Genomic DNA, 19,399 nt, shown 5'->3' on the forward strand with positions numbered 1-19,399 from the left:
AGCATTTTTTTCATTTAGACAGTGCTCTCCCTAAGGATGCATAAAAGATTGGAATGAATATTCTCTGTTTGTATAAATTATGTTCACCTATATTACCACATAACAGGGAACAGAATCTTTTAATCACTTACTATTTCATGTTTTCTATAACACAAAGTACTTGAAATACTGATTATAATAATAACCAGTATATCAGTAAATATCAAACTATATTTGAATAATTTGTTCTCTAAAAAACCCCAGATGATAGTGCCCTTGAGCATTATCTATTCTTTATCAAGTATAGCAATTTTTTTTCCTTTTTCTTTTTTAAAAAATTTTTATTTATTTATTTTTTAAAATATAAATTTCTTTATTTTAATTGGAGGCTAATGATATTATTTTCAGGAATTTCCTAAGTTTAGAATTTATAACTATCTATCTCATATCAAATATAATATTCCTGATACCTGATTGTAATAAATTACTTTCAAACAATTTTAGATTTATAGAAAAATTACAAATATAGTACAAAGTTCTTATATACCTCATGCCCACTTTCCCATATCATTATTATCTTACATTAGTGTGCTACATTTATCACAACTAATGAACCAACACTGATCCACTATCAGTAGATAAAGTTTATACCTTATTCTGATTTCCTTACTTTTAATTTAATGTCTTTTTTTCTGCTCCAGTACCTCATTGAGGATATCATGTTGCCTTTAGTCATCATATCCCTTTGGGCTCCTCTGGGCTGTGACAGTTTCTCTGACTTTCCTGTTTCTGGTGACCCTGATGATTTTTAGGAGTTATGGTCAAATATTTTGTAGGCTGTCCCTCAGTTTGTCTGGTACTTTTCTCATGATTAGACTGAGATTACGTGTTTGGGGGGTAGAAGGCGATGGCACCCCACTCCAGCACTCTTGCCTGGAAAATCCCATGGATGGAGGAGCCTGGTAGGCTGCAGTCCATGGAGTCCAGAAGAGTTGGACATGACTCAGCAACTTCACTTTCACTTTTCACTTTCATGCATTGGAGAAGCAAATGGCAACCCACTCCAGTGTTCTTGCCTGGAGAATCCCAGGGACGGGGGAGCCTGGTGGGCTGCTGTCTATGGGGTTGCACAGAATCAGACACGACTGAAGCGACTTAGCAGTAGCAGCAGCAGCATGTGTTTGGGGGAGGAAGACCACAGAGGTAAAATGCCATGTTTATCATATGATGGGAATGTATTGTCTACATGTTTTCTCACCAGTGATGTTGACCTTGGTCGCCTGGCTGAGGCAGCCAAAGAACCTAATTTTCATAATTTTCTTTTTTATCCAAAATGTATCAGAGACTTAAGGAAGTATAACTAGAAAGTTGTTAGGTAAACAATTTTTTTCATCTATTTCAATTTACTTACATATATACTAAGTAAGGTTCATGAGGATGTTGAGTTTTTTTCATAGAAACACTAAAATTGTAGGCTATTTTTAATGCTAAATAGAAAAGATTAAATTTTAAAATAAAAATTTTTATATTAAAAGATTAAAATTAAGGTTGTTATCCTGGACAGAAGCTGACTTTCATACAGTTAAATATATATTTAACTTTATATAAAGCATATATATAAAGCATCAGTTAGAAACTATGATACAAACATTTTATAATATAATATTGATATTTAGTCTTCTTCATCATGATGCTGGAAAAGTCTCATCTGTAATTTTATAAAATGTCTGAGATGCTTTTTAAGTAAATGATATACATAACTTACAAGAATTGGTATGAATGAACACCAATTGAAAAATTTAAGTACTCCCAACCACAAAGGATTTAGGTAATGTGGAAGGCCAGAAGGAAGGAAGAATAGAAATACATAAATTAGATGAAACATGAATAAATGGATGAGGTTTTAATTTGTTAAAGACCCAGAAAAGCAAAGGCTGAAAAGTCTGGAAATACAGAAACAAATTCTAAAATAATAAGGTAGTTGGAAACTATAGAATTCTGTCATTAAATCAATTAAAAACATTTTCGTGTTTTCAAGAAGCACTGAAATCATGTTTATATATACCTAGTGTATTGTTTTAGGAGAATTTATTGTATAATTTGGGAAGCATTTATACATTTATTTGACAGCAAAAATAATTTGATTTTAATTTCTGCTCATTTTGAATTAGATTGAATAGACTACTCTGATTCCATAGAGAATGATTTCCTTCATTATAACTTTGTTGAAGAAAATCAAGTGGATTCTTCTGAAAGTTACCGGAACAAGTTATTGGTTTTTTCCCCTGTTCCCAAAGAAATTAACACAAGATGATTTAAAACCATTGCAGTAAAGATTGCAAAGAATCATCAATAGTTTTTAAATCTATGGAGGAAGTTTGATGCAGAGCAATATAGTCACACAATTTTAAAGTGTCTCTCCACAGATTGCTTATTAGTTAGAACAGGAAAAATAATACATATTAAATGGAGACACCAGGCAACACATTGACCAGGTGATCAAAATGACAGTCACCAATGAGGGACAGAGCAACTGTGTGCCTCTAAATGGGAAATCCTAAGGAAGACAAACTTGGCTCATGTAACATTCTGAATGGAAGTGCATTACTTGAATTTACCTAATCATCAGAGAAATTGAAACTAAGGAATGTTCCATAAAATAAGGTGATGAAATGTCATGAGGGGCTAGCCCACAGAAAAGGAGACTAAAAAGGAGACTAAAAAGACAAATAAATGCATAAATATAAAGACAAATGAAAAGACAAATAGAGGTTCCTGAAATGGATCCTATATTGCAGGGGAAATTGCTATAAAAGAAACCATGGGAACAATCGACACAACTGGAATATAGATTATAGACTGCTGATGAAAGTATTATATTAACCATAAATTCCCTGAATTCAATAGTTATACTATGGTTCCCTAAGAGAATAATATTATTCTTAGGAAACAGTTACTGAAATATTAAGGAGTAAAGGGACATAATGAAACAAATGTTGTTTTCCTTTGTGAATTTGAGTTACATTGAGTAGACTACTCTAATTCCATAGAGAACGATTTCCTGTATTACAACTTTGTTGAAGGAAGTCAAGTGGATTCTTCTGAAAATTACCAGAATAAATGATTGTTTTTCTGTTCCCCTGCCCCCAAAGAAACTAACATAAGAAGACTTGCAACCATTGTAGTAAAGACTGGTTCAGGCAAGAGTCATCAATAGTTGTTAAATCTATGGGGGAAATTTGATGCAGCTTTTCTGTGAATTTGAAATTACTGCAAACAAAAATTAGGAAAAAAGGATGAGTTTGGGGACCCAAGCCAAATGGCTTGTCTGCTAAGATAAAAACTGACTAATTACTCTACATATTAAATTGTTGCTTTTATTTAGTCACTAAGTTGCGTCCAACTCTTTGGCGATCCCATGGACTGTAGCCTGCCAGGCAAGAATGCTGGAGTGGGTTACCATTTCCTTCTCCAGGGGATCTTCCCAATCCAGAGATTGAACCCCGGGTCTTTTGTGTCTCCTGCATTAGCCGGCGGATTCTTTACCACTGAGCCACAAGCCCTACATATTAAACACAGCAGACAAACGCAAACTTTTCCATGCCAGTTGCAAGTCACTAGGCTAGCAAGCTTACCCTGTTGTTAGCCAAATGCCATGTTCTCAGGATAGTCACACAGTCTATAGAGAGGTTTTTTTCTCCTGATAAGAGGGAATGAATGTCTTAAGATGGATTAAATTTTTTTAATTGAAGTACAGTTGATTTACAATACTGTATTAATTACTTTTATATTACAAAGTAATTGAGTTATGCATATATATATATATATATTCTTTTTGATATTCTTTTCCATTATGGTTTATCACAGGATATTGAATATAGTTCCCTATGCTATATAGTAGGACCTTGTTGTTCATCCATCCTATATGTAATAGTTTGCTTCAGTTTGGGGGAAAATGGATACATATATATGTATAGCTGAGTCCCTTTGCTGTCCACCAGAAACTATCACAAAATTGTTAATTGGCTATATTCTAATATAAAATTAAAAGTTTACTAAGAAATAATGGTTTGTCTCTGCTAATCCCAAACTCCCATTGCCCTACCCTCCCTCCTGCTTGGCAACCACAAGTCTGTTCTCTACATTAAGGCAGTGTTATGCTAAGTGAGGGGAATAAATGCTTAGCAGTTTGTTTCTACAGTACACTAGTGAGTTTTACTTTGCTTATAATCAACTGATAAATTTCTTCAAAAAAGATCACAACAGAAAAACTGCTGAGTTAAAGCTGCCCATACTTTTGGACTTACTTATTAGAGTCTGTACCCAAGTGGTTCAGTGGTAAAGAATCCGCCTAACAATACAGGAGACATAGGATACGCCGGTTTGATCTCTGAGTCAGGAAGATCCTCTGGAGAAGGAAATGACAACCCACTCCAGGATGCTTGCCTGGACAATCCCATGGACAGAGGAGCCTGGCGGGCTACAGTCCACAGGGTCGCAGAGCTGGACATGACTGAGCGACTGACTGAGCATGCAGACCTATGTCCTTTGTTTCCAATTACCCACTTTTGCAGTGTGGGGAAAAAAGCCTCTTTCTGGGGATGATACTGGGCCAGCATTCAAGATGGAATCAGATTTAGTGACACTTCAGATTTGGCCTCGACTAGAATGCAAAATGAAATGCAGAAGTTTTACAGCTCACCAAGCTGCCTCTGCATTCATTCAGAAAAAAATGCTCCAAAGTGTTCAAGCTAGCTTTTCAGAAATATTACAGTTGTAAAATCTGTGACATCAGTAATAGTTGTGCCAAGCATGGGTTTTACTTTCATAAGCTGTTTACCTATGCCAATGTTTAAGTGTACTTCTGTGCAAAAAGATGTGGATAATAGTTCTCTTTATAGAAAAATCAATGCACCCAAATAGCAATAAAATATAACAGTGTGTACATGTACATGCATTATGCAAGTACAAATAGATCTACATTGGGTCAGATGTGATCTAATAATTCTGGAAGTTCTGTTTAGGTATATGATATTAAAAAATGCTGAAAGGGCCTTTTCCCTCAGAGTGAAGCCATACATTTCACATTACTCGTAGCAAATGATATTTGACATGTAATTTTAACATGAAGCTGCTCTAATCTATAGTGCAACAACAGGGATAAACACTGAAGCCTTTCATAAGACAAAATGGATTTTAAAATTCTAGAAAGTTTTAGTTACAGGTAGTTTCAAATGCCATTTAGAATGCTTAAAATGTATTTCTTTCAATGGTTAATTACATTAGAATAGCTATTGTTCCAAACGGTGATGGACTAATAAATTATAACAATCACCTCTCTAAAAATTGGATTGTAATGTTTTAATAAGTAGTCTGTATGACTAGAGAAGCCTATTTGCCAACTCTGGAAATTTACTTCAGTACATACACGGATGCGCACAGTTATGTGCACATGATGCATAAATATTGCATGTATATATGAATACACACATCTAATTATGTCTTGTCAAACATATGGAACTCAACAGCACTTTAATTGTAATGTATGCTATGTCTGTACAAATTCAGGTGGTACAGTAGACTTTACTAGAATACTAAAATCTAAATTCTAAAAATCACCTCTGATCTATGATGGCATAGCTAGGGTCTAAGTAGGTCTCATTGTATACAGGCTCCATTCTCTTATAAAAATTATCACTCTTTCCACTATTAGACACAAAGAAAGGAAGGAAAGGAAGCAGAAAGAAAGAAATGTAAAGGAGAGGAAAGGAAAAATAGATAAAACAGAAGTGGCGAAAGAAGAAGAGATGAAAATGTGCGAGGGGTAGAAGAGGGGTGGGGAGAGAAATAGCCACGTTTCTGAAGGTGTGAAAACTCACTTCCATCAGTGTACTGACCACAGGAGGAAGGGCAGTTAGTAGGAAAAGGCACATGACCTAAGGTTTTGGCCACATCCAATTCTGCCACTCTACAAATAATGTGAATTATTTTGTGTTTTAAATCAAGGTCAAAAGCAAATAGATGGTGAGAACATGATTGTGAATTTGTTAGGATTTTTAATGATATCTTTTAGGTATCAGCTTAGAAGGCTCTAGGAACTGTTTGGTAATTGCCAAAGTCTGAGTTAGATGACCTTCCTATACATGCCCTTAATACTTCCATGTTAGCACTTAACATGATTCATTACAATTTCCTATTTAATTCCTACTGTTCTCAACCTACTCTCTCTGTGAGGGCAGAGACAATATCAAGCTTACCATTATATTTCCGGTACTTGTTCCACTGTATCTCCAAGCACTTAGCACAAAGCACAATAAATATTTACTGAATGAATACCTGGCAATCACTTGGTAAACAGCACAGAGGCTGCTTATAAGGCTCAAAGTCCTTCCTCTATCACCTTTTGTCTCTCTCTTCAGGGTAATCATGCTAGCAAGAGTTCCTCATCTCCTTCTCCTTACTGACAACTCAACTCCTGCCATTTTGGGAAAATATCACAAATGTCTAACTCAAACAAAGCCAAGCCACCCTATGGTTCCCTATTGGCATGGAGATGTACGCAAGTAAAAATCAATCTGAATAAAACATGACTGAAAGACAATGTAGTCACTGAATTCTCTCCAAGGATACCAAAGGAGGATTCTATTTAAAATGTGCAACAAAACTGAAAAGAAAATTTTTTTCTGTATCTTTCTCTGATTCAAACGTTCACAACTTAAAAGTGCCACATTTCCAACATTTCCTCTTCCATTCTAAAATCTATCTTACACACATACAAAAAAAAAAAAGGAAAGAAAGAAAAATTATAAAAAGTCTCCCTATTTCAGTTCATGCAAGCTCTGAGTTCACTCTTTCCATATATTATGATTCAACTTTTTTGTCTACTTACATAAAAAATGGCCTGAGAGTTGATTAGACAAGCAAAAACTCCTTTTGCTTTGGATGGTAGTGCTTATAAAGGCTAAAGCAAATACACTATTTATTTTTCTTCAATTCTTCATATTTGCGTATGTCTCCTCTTTCCAAAAGTTTCCTCTGGTACCCTATGTTTACTCTCCCCCCTTGTTTTGACCTCTAGTCAATAGCTGATGTCCACTGTAATATAGTAGTCCCACTATAAAAGCCCCTATAACCAAAAAAAAAAAAAAGCAAAAAACAAAAACCAAAAACCAAAAAAAAAAAAAAACCCAAAAAACAAGGAAGCAAAAGTTCAAAAGTTTAAAAATCCAATTAGGCTTGATAAAGAATATGTGTCATTTAAAGTCTTTAAAAATGCTCATGAGTCCAATTCTGAGATTTACAGTTTTGATTTACTTCATTTTCTTATAATTAGACCTGTTTTTCCTCAAGTACCACTATTCCAGCTAAAAATATAAATTTTTCTTATTCAGTGGTGGTGCTTTTTTTTAAGACTGCATCACAAAAGTGTTTGCTACTGCTCACTGAAAATGTATAGGATTTTGTTGATATTATTGGTATCCTGGGTGTGTGTGTGGTGGGGGGCAACCACCATTTATAATATTGCTTCTGTGGGAAAATGCTTTCTGGATTCCAAACAACTGACATCCAAGCAAAGTTTTCCCACTTGAGTAATCAGGATTCAAACAATTATAAACCCTACATCTGTCTGCAAGCCATTTGTAAGAAGGGGACTGCTTTTATTTGAAAAACACATGTTGGTATGTTGTTCTTAATCAGGGAAAAATAAATATTATGATGATGAGGTTTCATGCCTGAATGTTTCTTTCCAGTTTTCAATTACATTCCTCCCTTTTATGAGATTAGATGCATGTAAATCCTAAAGAAAATTCTGTCAGGACAACAGATGCTCTCTTTTTAATCTTTTGAGAATAATGTTCAACACACAAAACACCAGTTAAGCATTCAGGTTACAGAAGCCTCTAAAGAATCACAGAAATCAGTTTTTCAGAACCAAGGAGATATATTGGACAGATGTTTTGTTTTCAAATTTTTATCTAGTGAATTGAAAATTTTCTTTCGGTAGCAATGGACCCAGTCAACATACTAGTGTGGAATGGCATTGCCTACCAGCACGAATTAGCCTGGAAGCAATAGAGGACGGAATGGTCAATAGCTATTTCCAGTGTTAAGAGTTGTAAAGTCAGAAGCAACTGAAGAATTCTGTAATGAGTGAATTAGGAGTACTCTCGGAGAAGGCAATGGCGATCCACTCCAGTACTCTTGCCTGGAAAATCCCATGGGTGGAGGAGCCTGATAGGCTGCAGTTCATGGGGTCGCTAAGAGTTGGACACGACTGAGCGACTTCACTTTCACTCTTCACTTTCATGCATTGGAGAAGGACATGGCAACCCACTCCAGTGTTCTTGCCTGGAGAATCCCAGGGACGGGGGAGCCTGGTAGGGTGCTGTCTGTGGGGTCGCACAGAGTTGGACACGGCTGAAGTGACTTAGCAGCAGCAGCAGCAAGAGTACTCTTGAGTTAAGTACTAAAATGGCTGTTGGATCCTGGTTCTTAGCTTTTTGTTAACAAGCGACATAAAGGATAGCAACAGTTTTTGCTTTGCATTCCTTCTTCTCATGTGGTCTGATCAAAAAACTTTCCATTGCCATGGATTCAATAAGAGGAGAGATTCTGTATTAGGACCTCACGAGCAGTGGCATGTTACCCTTCTGTTTGATGGGTCACTTTAGGACAGCCATTCAAATCCCTCATGTTTAGTGTCACAATCATCTGTATAAAGCAACCTCTGCATGACTGCTTCAAAGAAATTTGTGGAGGCTATGATCTGCTCAGGGGAAGAAAAGCTTTCTCAGAGAAAACTACACACTCCTGCTTGAGGTCATTTTTGTTAGGAAACAGGTCTGACAAGGCTCCACTGATACTAACTCAACCTGCCACGCCAGGGTACAGTTATCTAAAGATGATGAAGAATTCCTCTGGACAGACAAAATTGTGAAGTGACTGCCAGAGGCCTGGTTTGCTGACATTGATCAAGGTCAGATTTATGTATCTGAAGTAGGAACAAAGAAACATTCTTCATTTATAGCAATCATGCAAATTAGGTCTATGGTCAAGGGGCTTACATGGAAAAAAGCCATGGGCAAAATAGTTTCTGTCAAACATTCCAAAGCTCTAGCAGTTTACGGAAAGCCAGACACTTTCTGTAACATCAGTGTCAAAAAGGTCAAGTTGGATGAAATGGCAGTGGAACATAAGACTGCATGTGGGCTGGTGGATTATATCCCTTTTATGTTTTTATATTTCCTTTTCTTTTTTAAATTGATGTACAGCTGACTTACAATGCTGTGTTAGCTTCAGGTATACCTCAAAGTGATTCAGTTATACATATACATATATAACTACTCTTTATCAGAGTCTTTTCCCTTATAGGTTATTACAAATTATTGAGTATAGTTCCCTGTACTATAGGGGACTTCCCTGGTGCCTCTTGAAGAGATCTCTAGTCTTTCCCATTCAATTGTTTTCCTTTATTTCTTTGCATTGATCACTGAGGAAGGCTTTCTTATCTCTCCTTGCTATTCTTTGGAACTATGCATTCAATGGGCATATCTTTCTTTTCCTCCTTTGCCTTTTGAGTATTTTCTTTTCTCAGGTATTTGTAAGGCTTCCTCAGACAGCCATTTTGCCTTTTTGCATTTCTTTTTCTTGGGGATGGTCTTGATCCCTGCCTCCTGTATAATGACACAGACCTCCATACATAGTCCTTCATGCCCTCTGTCTATCAGATCTAATCCCTTGCATCTATTTGTCATTTCCACTATATAATCATAAGGGATTTGATTTAGGTCATACCTGAAAGGTCTAGTGGTTTTCCCTACTTTTTTCAATTTAAGTCTGAATTTGGCAATAAGGAGTTCATGATCTGAGCCATAGTCAGCTCCTGGTCTTGTTTTTGCTGATCGTATAGAGCTTCTCCATCTTTGGCTGCAAAGAATATTATCAATCTGATCTCCGTACTGAACACCTGGTGATGTCCATGTGTAGAGTTTCCTCTTGTGTTACTGGAGGAGGGTGTTTGCTATGACCCTGGTAAAACTCTGTTAGCCTTTGACTTGCTTTGTTTTGTACTCCAAGGCCAAACTGGCCGGTTACTTCAGGTATCTATTGACTTCCTACTTTTACATAGGCCCCTATAATGAAAAGGACATCTTTTTTGGATGTAGCTCTAGAAGGTCCTGTAGGTCTTCATAGAACTGTTCAATTTCAGCTTCTTCAGCATTCCTGGTTGTGGCATAGACTAGGATTACTGTGATATTGAATAGTTTGCCTTGGAAATGAACAGAGATCATTCAAGATCATTCTGTCGTTTTTGAGATTGCATCCAAGTACTGCATTTAGGACAATTTGTTGACTATGTTAGCTATTACATTTCTTCTAAGAGATTCTTGCCTACAGTAGTAGATATAATGGTCATCTGAGTTCCATTCCAGTCCATTTTAGCTCACTGATTCCTAAAGTTTTGATGTTCACACTTGCCACCTCCTATTTGAACACTTACAATTTGCTTTGATTCATGGACCTAACCTTTCAGGTTCCAGGTTCCTTCAAGAAAATTACAGATATCAAGGGAACATTTCATGCAAAGATGGGCATAATGAAGGACAGAAATGGAATGGACCTAACAGAAGTAGAAGACATTAAGAAGAGGTGGCAAGAATACACAGAACTATACAAAAAAGATCTTCTTGACCCAGATAATCACGATGGTGTGATCACTCACCTAGAGCCACACATCCTGGAATGCAAAGTTAAGTGGGCCTTAGGAAGCATCACTGTGAACAAAGCTATTGGAGATGACGGAATTCCAGTTGAGCTACTTCAAACCCTAAAAAATGATGCTGTGAAAGTGCCGCACTCAATATGTCAGCAAATTTGGAAAACTCAGCAGTGGCCACAGGATTGGAAAAGGTCAGTTTTCATTCCAATCCCAAAGACAGGCAATGCCAAAGAATGCTTAAACTACTGCTCAATTGCACTCATCTCACATGCTAGCAAAGTAATGCTCAAAATTCTTCAAGCCAGGCTTCAACAGTACGTGAACTGTGAATGTCAGGTGTTCAAGCTGGATTTAGAAAAGGCAGAGGAACCAGGGATCAAATTGCCAACATCTTTTGGATCATCAAAAAAGCAAGATTGTTCCAGAAAAAATCATCTACTTCTGCTTTATTGGCTTCCCTCATAGCTCACTTGGTAAAGAATCCACCTGCAATGCAGGAAGCCCTAGTTCAACTTCTGGGTCAGGAAGATCCGCTGGAGAAGGGATAGGCTACCCATGCCAGTATACTGCGGCTTCCCTTGTGGCTCAGCTGGTAAAGAATCTGCCTACAATGTGGAAGACCTGGGTTCAATCCCTGGGTTGGGATGATGCCCTGGAGAAGGGAGAGGCCACCCACTCCAGTATACTGGCCTGGAGAATTCCATGGATTGTATAGTCCATGGGGGTCTCAAAGAGTCAGACTAAGTGACTTTCACTTCCACTTTCTGCTTTATTGACTATGCCAAAGGCTTTGACTGTGTGGATCACCACAAACTGTAGAAAATTCTTTAAGAGATGGGAATACCAGACCACCTGATGTGCCTCTTGAGAAATCTGTATGCAGGTCAGGAAGCAACAGTTAGAACTGGACGTGGAACAACAGACCAGTTCCAAATCAGGAAAGGAGTATGCCAAGGAGGCATATTGTCAGCCTGCTTATTTAATTTATACTGCTTATTTAACTTATAATAATTTATACTCTGCAGAATACATCATGCGAAATGTTGGGATGGATGAAGCACAAGCTGGAATCAAGATTGTCAAGAGAATTATCAATAATCTCAGATATGCAGATGACATCACCCTTATGGCAGAAAGCAAAGAGGAACTAAAGAGCCTCTTGATGAAAGTGAAAGAGAAAAGTGAAAAATTTGGCTTAAAACTAAACATTCAGAAAACTAAGATCATGGCATCTGACCCATCACTTTATGGCAGATACATGGGGAAACAATGGGAACAGTGGCAGACTTTATTTTTTTGGAATCCAAAATCACTGCAGATGGTGACTGCAGCCATGAAATGAAAAGACACTTGCTCCTTGGAAGAAAAGTTATGACCAACCTAGACAGCTTATTAAAAAGCAGAGACATTACTTTGCCAACAGAGGTCCATCTAGTCAAAGCTATGATTTTTCCAGTAGTCATGTATGGATGTGAGATTTGGACTGTAAAGAAAGCTGAGCACCGATGAATTGATGCTTTTGAACTGTGGTGTTGGAGAAGAATCTTTAGAGTCCCTTGGACAGCAAGGAGATCCAACCTGTCGATCCTAAAGGAAATAAGTCCTGAATATTGATTGGAATGACTCATATTGAAGCAGAAACTCCACTACTTTGGCCACCTAATGTGAAGAACTGACTCATTTGAAAAGACCCTCATGTTGGGAAAGATTAAAAGCAGGAGGAAAAGGGGACAATAGAGGATGAGATGGTTGGATGGTATCACCGACTTGATGGACATGAGTTTGAGTAAGCTCTGAGAGTTGGTGATGGACAGGGAAACCTGGCATGGTGCAGTCCCGGGGGTCGCAAAGAATCAGACACAACTGACCGAATGAACTGAAGTGAACTTGTGGGTCAGACAGTAAACAGTCTGCCCTAAATTCGGGAGACCTGGATTTGACCTCTGAGTTGGGAAGATCCGCTATAGAAGGAAATGGCAACCCAATCCAGTATTCTTGCCTGGAAAATCCCACGGATGGAGAAGCCTGGAGGGCTACATTCCATGGGGTCGCAATAATTCGGACATGACTGAGTGATTAACACTTTCCCTTTACTATACATTAAGTCATTGTTGATTATCTTTTTTATATATAGTAGTATGTATGTGTTAATTTCAAACTTTTAATCATTTTTTCTAATCAATTTATAAGATTGATAGCTAAAGTAGAAAGAATATAATTCCATATTCTTTGACATCCTAATATTACACCTCAAAGCCACCCTCTGCTGGCTTTTTATTAATTTATTCAGACATCCCAGAAGGGCCCATTAAGTTGCAAGCAACATGCTTAATGCTGGATCTACCAACATGAATAAGACACCGTCCCCTTAGAGAGCTGAGGATCTAATAGGGCAGATAGGCAGGCAAAGGAATCAGCAGAGAGTGGTGTGGGAGTTCAGTGAGGGCAACGTGCAGAAAGCACCAAGCAGGGCCTGGGGAGATACAGGCAGCTCTCCTGGTCGTAGAGTCAACTGAGTCAGAAAGGATGAGCAATAGTATATTGGGTGAAAAGAACAGGGAGGGTGGTTGAGGCAGAGCAACACTGTAAGAGTTACAGAAGAATGGGTGTTGCAAAATGGTGGACAAGACTGGAAGCTGGAATACCATTTTAAAGATCACTGTGCTAATTCTTGGCAAATGGTGGTGAGAAATGGAAACCGGGCAGTGGAACTTAGGATGGCTCAGGAGTGACATATTCAAGAAATACATAGGAGCACAAATAGGCAGGATGTAGAGATCTTGAGATGTGGGGATTTAACAGAGAAAAGAATTCAAGGGTCATGCCCAATCCTTAGCCAGTGATGGGCTAGATGGTAGAGCTGCTTACCAAGAATCAAAAAAGGAACAGTTTAGAGGAAAAAGCAGAGTGAAGATTCTGACATGCTGAATTGAAAGTGCCTGTGGGACATCCAGGTAGAAACACCCAGGAGGCATTTGTCTACATAAGTCTGAAGATCCAGGGAGAACTGTGGGCTACAGCTACAGAGCTGGCAACCACCTGTACGACAGATAGATAACAACATGAGGATGGGTAAGGTCACACAGACAGAGTCTCATGTTTCAGAGTGAGAAGAGCAAGGGCTGGCTGAGGTGGAACCTTGGTCAACAAAAGCATTTCATGTGCAGAGAGAAAAGAAAACATCAACTGAAGGAGAAATAGAAAGGTACTAGAACACTCAGGGGAAGGGTGGTGTCACAGAAACAACACTGAAGTACAGTTTTGTGGAGAAATTCACAAACAGCTATGGAGATGGCAGAGAGTCCAATTTTTTTTTTCTTTTCTGGAGTTGTGTTCTAAGAGTCCAGCATCTGAATTATCTTTGTGTCTCTCTTTCTGGGCTAGTACATGGCTCACTGTTCTCAAAGAATATTTACTGAATGACTGATGGACTGAATATCTGTTAATGTGAAGGCTGTATATTTTTAAGTAAAGTATAATGGTACATAGACATGGAAAAGCACTTAACCCATTTTCACCATAGCACCTGGGGTACCATCATGTTGATCACAGAATGGCAAATGAAGATAATGGTAGCTCTCCAGTCTGGGCCATATTTCTCAGACATAGAATAGTTATCACAGCCTTTGAAATGGGCAAGCTGTATAGGTCATGTTTACTAATCAAAATCACAAACATTGAACACCTACTATAAAAATATTTGCCAGACACTGTTCTTGGCACTGAGGAGTCTGGATACTAGAAGAGCCAAAACTTTCTTTTCTCATGGAGTTTCCATGTTGGTAGGGGACTAAGATATAGGCAATGAACAAATAACTAGCTGTGGGCAAAAGAGTTTCTTTCAAAATATTCCAGAGCTCTGGAGGAGAAGTAGTAGCATAAGGGGAGCTAAGAGGTGGTTACCAGTCTATGCTATCAATAGTTTACATTAAAATCTAGTTAGTTCTCATTTCTAACATAAGGGTGATGAGAAACTCTGAAAAACATAATGGACAATAAATGTAAGAACTGAATGATTTGGGAGTAATTCTACAACATAGTTTAAAATCTTTTTAAGTACTTTAGAAAATAGAAATGAAATAGGTCATAAAAAGTTGCAAAAGGAAGCTGCTGCTGCTGCTAAGTCGCTTCAGTCATGTCCGACTCTGTAGGCATCCCATAGATGGCAGCCCACCAGGCTCCCCCATCCCTGGGATTCTCCAGGCAAGAACACTGGAGTAGGTTGCCATTTCCTTCTCCAATGCATGAAAGTGAAAAGTGAAAGTGAAGTCACTCAGTCGTGTCCGACTCTTTGCAACCCCATGAATTGCAGCACGCCAGGCCTCCCTGTCCATCACCAACTCCCGGAGTTCACTCAAACTCACGTCCATCAAGTCGGTGATGCCATCCAGCCATCTCATCCTCTGTCGTCCCCTTCTCCTCCTGCCCCCAATCCCTCCCAGCATCAGAGTCTTTTCCAATGAGTCAACTCTTGCATGAGGTGGTCAAAGTATTGGAGTTTCAGCTTCAGCATCAGTCCTTTCAAAGAACACCCAGGACTGATCTCCTTTAGGATGGACTGGTTGGATCTCCTTGCAGTCCAAGGGACTCTCAAGAGTCTTCTCCAACACCACAGTTGAAAAGCTTCAATTCTTTGGCGCTCAGCTTTCTTCACAGTCTAACTCTCAAATCCATACATGACCACTGGAAAAACCATAGCCTTGACTAGATGGACCTTTGTTGGCAAAGTAATGTCTCTGCTTTTCAATATACTATCTAGGTTGGTCATAACTTTTCTTCCAAGGAGTAAGCATCTTTTAACTTCATGGCTGCAATCACCATCTTCAGTGATTTTGGAGCCCCCCAAAATAAAGTCTGACACTGTTTCCACCGTTTACCCACCTATTTCCCATGAAGTGATGGGACTGGATGCCATGATCTTCGTTTTCTGAATGTTGAGCTTTAAGCCAACTTTTTCACTCTCCTCTTTCACTTTCATCAAGAGGCTTTTTAGTTCCTCTTCACTTTCTTTTTCGGTACGTTTATTTCTAGGTGTTTTATTTCTCTCTTTCTGTATTCATTTTCTCTCACCCTGGTGGCTTTTCAGCAATAAGAGTGATCATTTTTTGAGAAATAACCACTATAAACCATTAGTCAATTCCAGTATGTGTGGTATTTGGGGGACCTAAATAATGTTTAAGAAAACAATTTATAATTTAAAAAATGTTACATATTTTTAGTGTGTAAGTGTAAAGTATTCCTATTTCTGTTTGTGTTCTGTATTTGGAGAATGGGATTTTGTCATTCTTTTCATACTGATCATTGGTTTTGGTAAATTCTGGAGATAATAGCTGTTCATTTAACTCCTATGATTTTCAGGAGCACTCCGCTGAGGAAGCCAGGACATTCTGCTCATGCCACTGTAGGTCAATCAGGAGAAGATTCTGTGTTGAAGTAAAATGTCCACCAAGTGACCTGAGTCACTCTGATGCCTGAAAGAGCTGGAGTTATGGAGGTCTGTCATCTCTCTCAGGAAGCTCTAACTGATTATTTCATTTTTCAACTTAGGTGACTTTCACTGAGTTTGGCTGAAAGTGCAGTTGCTCCATCGTGCCCAACTCTTTGCGACCCCATGGACACCAGGCTCCTCTGTCCATGGGATTTTCCAGGCAAGAATACTTGAGTGGGTTGCTATTTCCTTCTCCATGGAATCTTCCCGACCCAGGGATCAAACCCACGTCTCCCACATTGTAGACAGACACTTTACAGTCAGAGCCACCAGGGGAGTTTGGCTGACTAGGGGTTAAATGTGGGGGAGGGGCGCAGCAGGAAACGGGGGGGGGGTGCGATGTCTGGTGTCATGTGACATGGGCTGCCATAGTAACAGGCCTCCCTGCCTTGCATCCAATCAGATATAGACAGTGTCTGTGACGTCAGGGAAAGCAGGGCCTATAAATTCGGCCAACGGCCTTCAACGCCCTCACTCTTCTTCCAGCTGAGCTGGGGGAGTGGTGGCGCTGCCATGTCTGAACCAACCCCTGACACCTCGGAGGAAGACGTGATCCCCAAAGAAATGGGCACCTCTGAAATTGAGCCCTCTGATACGGAGATGGCGGAAGCAGGGCCCTCCAATCCAGACCCGTGTGATGCGGAACCAAAAAAGGCAAAGCGGAAGACAGCTAAGGGCCGCCGTTGCCGTCGCCACCGCTGCCGTCAGGGCAACTTCTCAAGCTTTGCTACCTATTTCCCTAGGGTGCTGAAGCAAGTACATACAGGCCTGAGTCTTTCCCGTGAGTCCGTGAACGTCCTGGACTCGTTCGTGAAAGATATGTTCGAGCGGATTGCCGAAGAGGCCGGGCGCCTGGCCCACTGCAGCAGGCGCTGCACCATCATGACCGAAGACATCCAGACAGCCGTGCGTCTTCTGTTGCCTGGGGAGCTTGGCAAGTACGCCGTGTCCGAGGCCAGCAAGGCGGTTGCCAGATACCGCACCAGCAGATGAACTGCCTCAGGACTCTGACCATCGCAAACCAGACTTAAGGGGTCTCCCCTTAGGCCCTGCATTTAATCTTTAAATCATTTCTACCCCAAAGAAAACATTAAAAACCTCATTAACTGCTGCAATATGTGTCCGTTGTGTCGTTTGTTCAATGGAAAATCGTGTACTTTTTTCTTAACGTATTGCAACTCGTCACTTTCCTAAATGGTTATTTCTATTCGTGGTTTCTCGGTGACTTTAGGGATTTTTATGGTCAAAATTCTTTCCGTAAAAGTCTCATTGGCCTTTTCTATTTCATTCTGCCATCTATATTTAGGTATCATCCAGAGATATTTATACGGGTTATAGCAACCGATAAAGAACACTGTGGTCTTCCCAGGCGGATCACAAATAAAGGTTCCGCCTGCAATGCAGGAGTCACAGGAGAGACAGGTTCCAGCCCTGGGTCATAAAGATCCCAGGAAGAGGGCATGGAAACCCGCTCCAGTACTCTTTCCTAGAGAATCCCATGGAAAGAGGAGCCTGGTGGGCTACAGTCCATACAGTCTGCAAAGAGTCGCGCACCACTGAAGCAAGGTAGCACGCAGGCTCACAAAGAGCAGTGTGTGTGTGTGAGTGTGTGTGTGTGTGTGCACGCGCGCGTCATAAAGATCCCCGGGTGGAGGGCATGACAACCCTCTCCAGTATTCTTTCCTGGAGAATCCCATGGAGAGAGGAGCCTGGTGGGCTACGGTCCATAGGGTCTGCAAAGAGTCGAGCACCACTGAAGCAAGGCAGCACGCAGGCTCACAAAGAGCAGTGTGTGTGTGTGAGTGTGTGTGTGTGTGTGTGCGTCATAAAGGTCCCTGGAGGATGGCATGGCAACCCTCTCCTGTATTCTTTCCTGGAGAATCCCATGGAGAGAGGAGCCTGGTGGGCTACAGTCCATATGTCTGCAAAGATTCGGGCACCACTGAAGCAAGGTAGCACGCAGGCTCACAAAGAGCAGAGTGTGTGTGTGAGTGTGTGTGTGTGTGTGTGTGTGTGATAAAGATCCCTGGAGGACGGCATGGCAACGCTCTCCAGTATTCTTTCCTGGAGAATCCCATGGAGAGAGGAGCCTGGTGGGCTACAGTCCATATGTCTGCAAAGATTCGGGCACCACTGAAGCAAGGTAGCACGCAGGCTCACAAAGAGCAGAGTGTGTGTGTGTGTGTGTGTGTGTGTGTGTGTGTGTGATAAAGATCCCCGGGTGGAGGGCATGACAACCCTCTCCAGTATTCTTTCCTAGAGAATCCCATGGAAAGAGGAGCCTGGTGGGCTACAGTCCATACGGTCTGCAAAGAGTCGAGCACCACTGAAGCAAGGTAGCATGCAGGCTCACAAAAAGCAGTGTCTGTGTGTGAGTCTGTGTGTGTGTGTGTATGTGTGTGTGTGTTGTGTGCTCGCGTTATAAAGATCCCAGGAGGAGGGCATGGCAATCGTCTCCAGTAGTCTTTCCTGGAGAATCCCATGGAGAGAGGAGCCTGGTGGGCTACAGTCCATAGGATCTGCAAACAGTCGAGCACCACTGAAGCAAGGTAGCACGCAGGCTCACAAACAGCGGTGTGTGTGTGAGTGTGTGTGAGTGTGTGAGTGTGTGTGTGTGTATGCGCTCGTCATAAAGATCGCCAGAGGGGGCATGGTAACCCTCTCCAGTATTCTTTCCTGAAGAATCCCATGAAGAGAGGAGCCTGCTGGGCTACAGTCCATAGGGTCTGCAAAGAGTCGAGCACCACTGAAGCAAGGTAGCACGCAGGCTCACAAAGAGCAGTGTGTGTGTGAGTGTGTGTGTGTGTGTGTGTGTGTGTGTGTGTGCGTCATAAAGGTCCCTGGAGGATGGCATGGCAACCCTCTCCAGTATTCTTTCCTGGAGAATCCCATGGAGAGAGGAGCCTGGTGGGCTATAGTCCATAGCGTCTGCAAAGATTCGGGCACCACTGAAGCAAGGTAGCACGCAGGCTCACAAAGAGCTGTGTGTGTGTGTGTGTGTGTGTGTGTGTGTGTCCATAGGGTCTGAAAAGAGTCGAGTACCACTGAAGCCAGGTAGCACGCAGACTCCCAAAGAGCTGTGTGTGTGTGTGTGTGTGTGTGTGTGTACGCGCGCATGTGCGCACGCTCAATCACTCAGTCATGTCCAACTCTTTCTGACCCCATGGACAGGAGCCCGCCAGGCTCCTCCGTCCATGGGATTTTCTAGAGTT

At 40.5% G+C, this 19,399-nt stretch overlaps 2 protein-coding genes across 2 annotated transcripts in view; one reads left to right on the plus strand and one right to left on the minus strand.

Moving 5' to 3' along the window:
- The window catches only part of DIAPH2 (diaphanous related formin 2), a 968,993-nt gene that overhangs the window by 73,870 nt on the left and 875,724 nt on the right, over positions 1 to 19,399 (minus strand). The window lies entirely within an intron of this gene.
- On the plus strand, positions 14,013 to 18,433 carry LOC138930616 (histone H2B 1/2-like). Its single transcript, XM_070291120.1, has one exon. It carries the CDS (start codon positions 16,701 to 16,703, stop codon positions 17,178 to 17,180), a length of 480 nt encoding a protein of 159 aa, XP_070147221.1. The 5' UTR covers positions 14,013 to 16,700; the 3' UTR covers positions 17,181 to 18,433.

Source organism: Ovis canadensis, chromosome X, assembly GCF_042477335.2.
Source record: "Ovis canadensis isolate MfBH-ARS-UI-01 breed Bighorn chromosome X, ARS-UI_OviCan_v2, whole genome shotgun sequence".
Classification (NCBI taxonomy): Eukaryota; Metazoa; Chordata; class Mammalia; order Artiodactyla; family Bovidae; genus Ovis; species Ovis canadensis.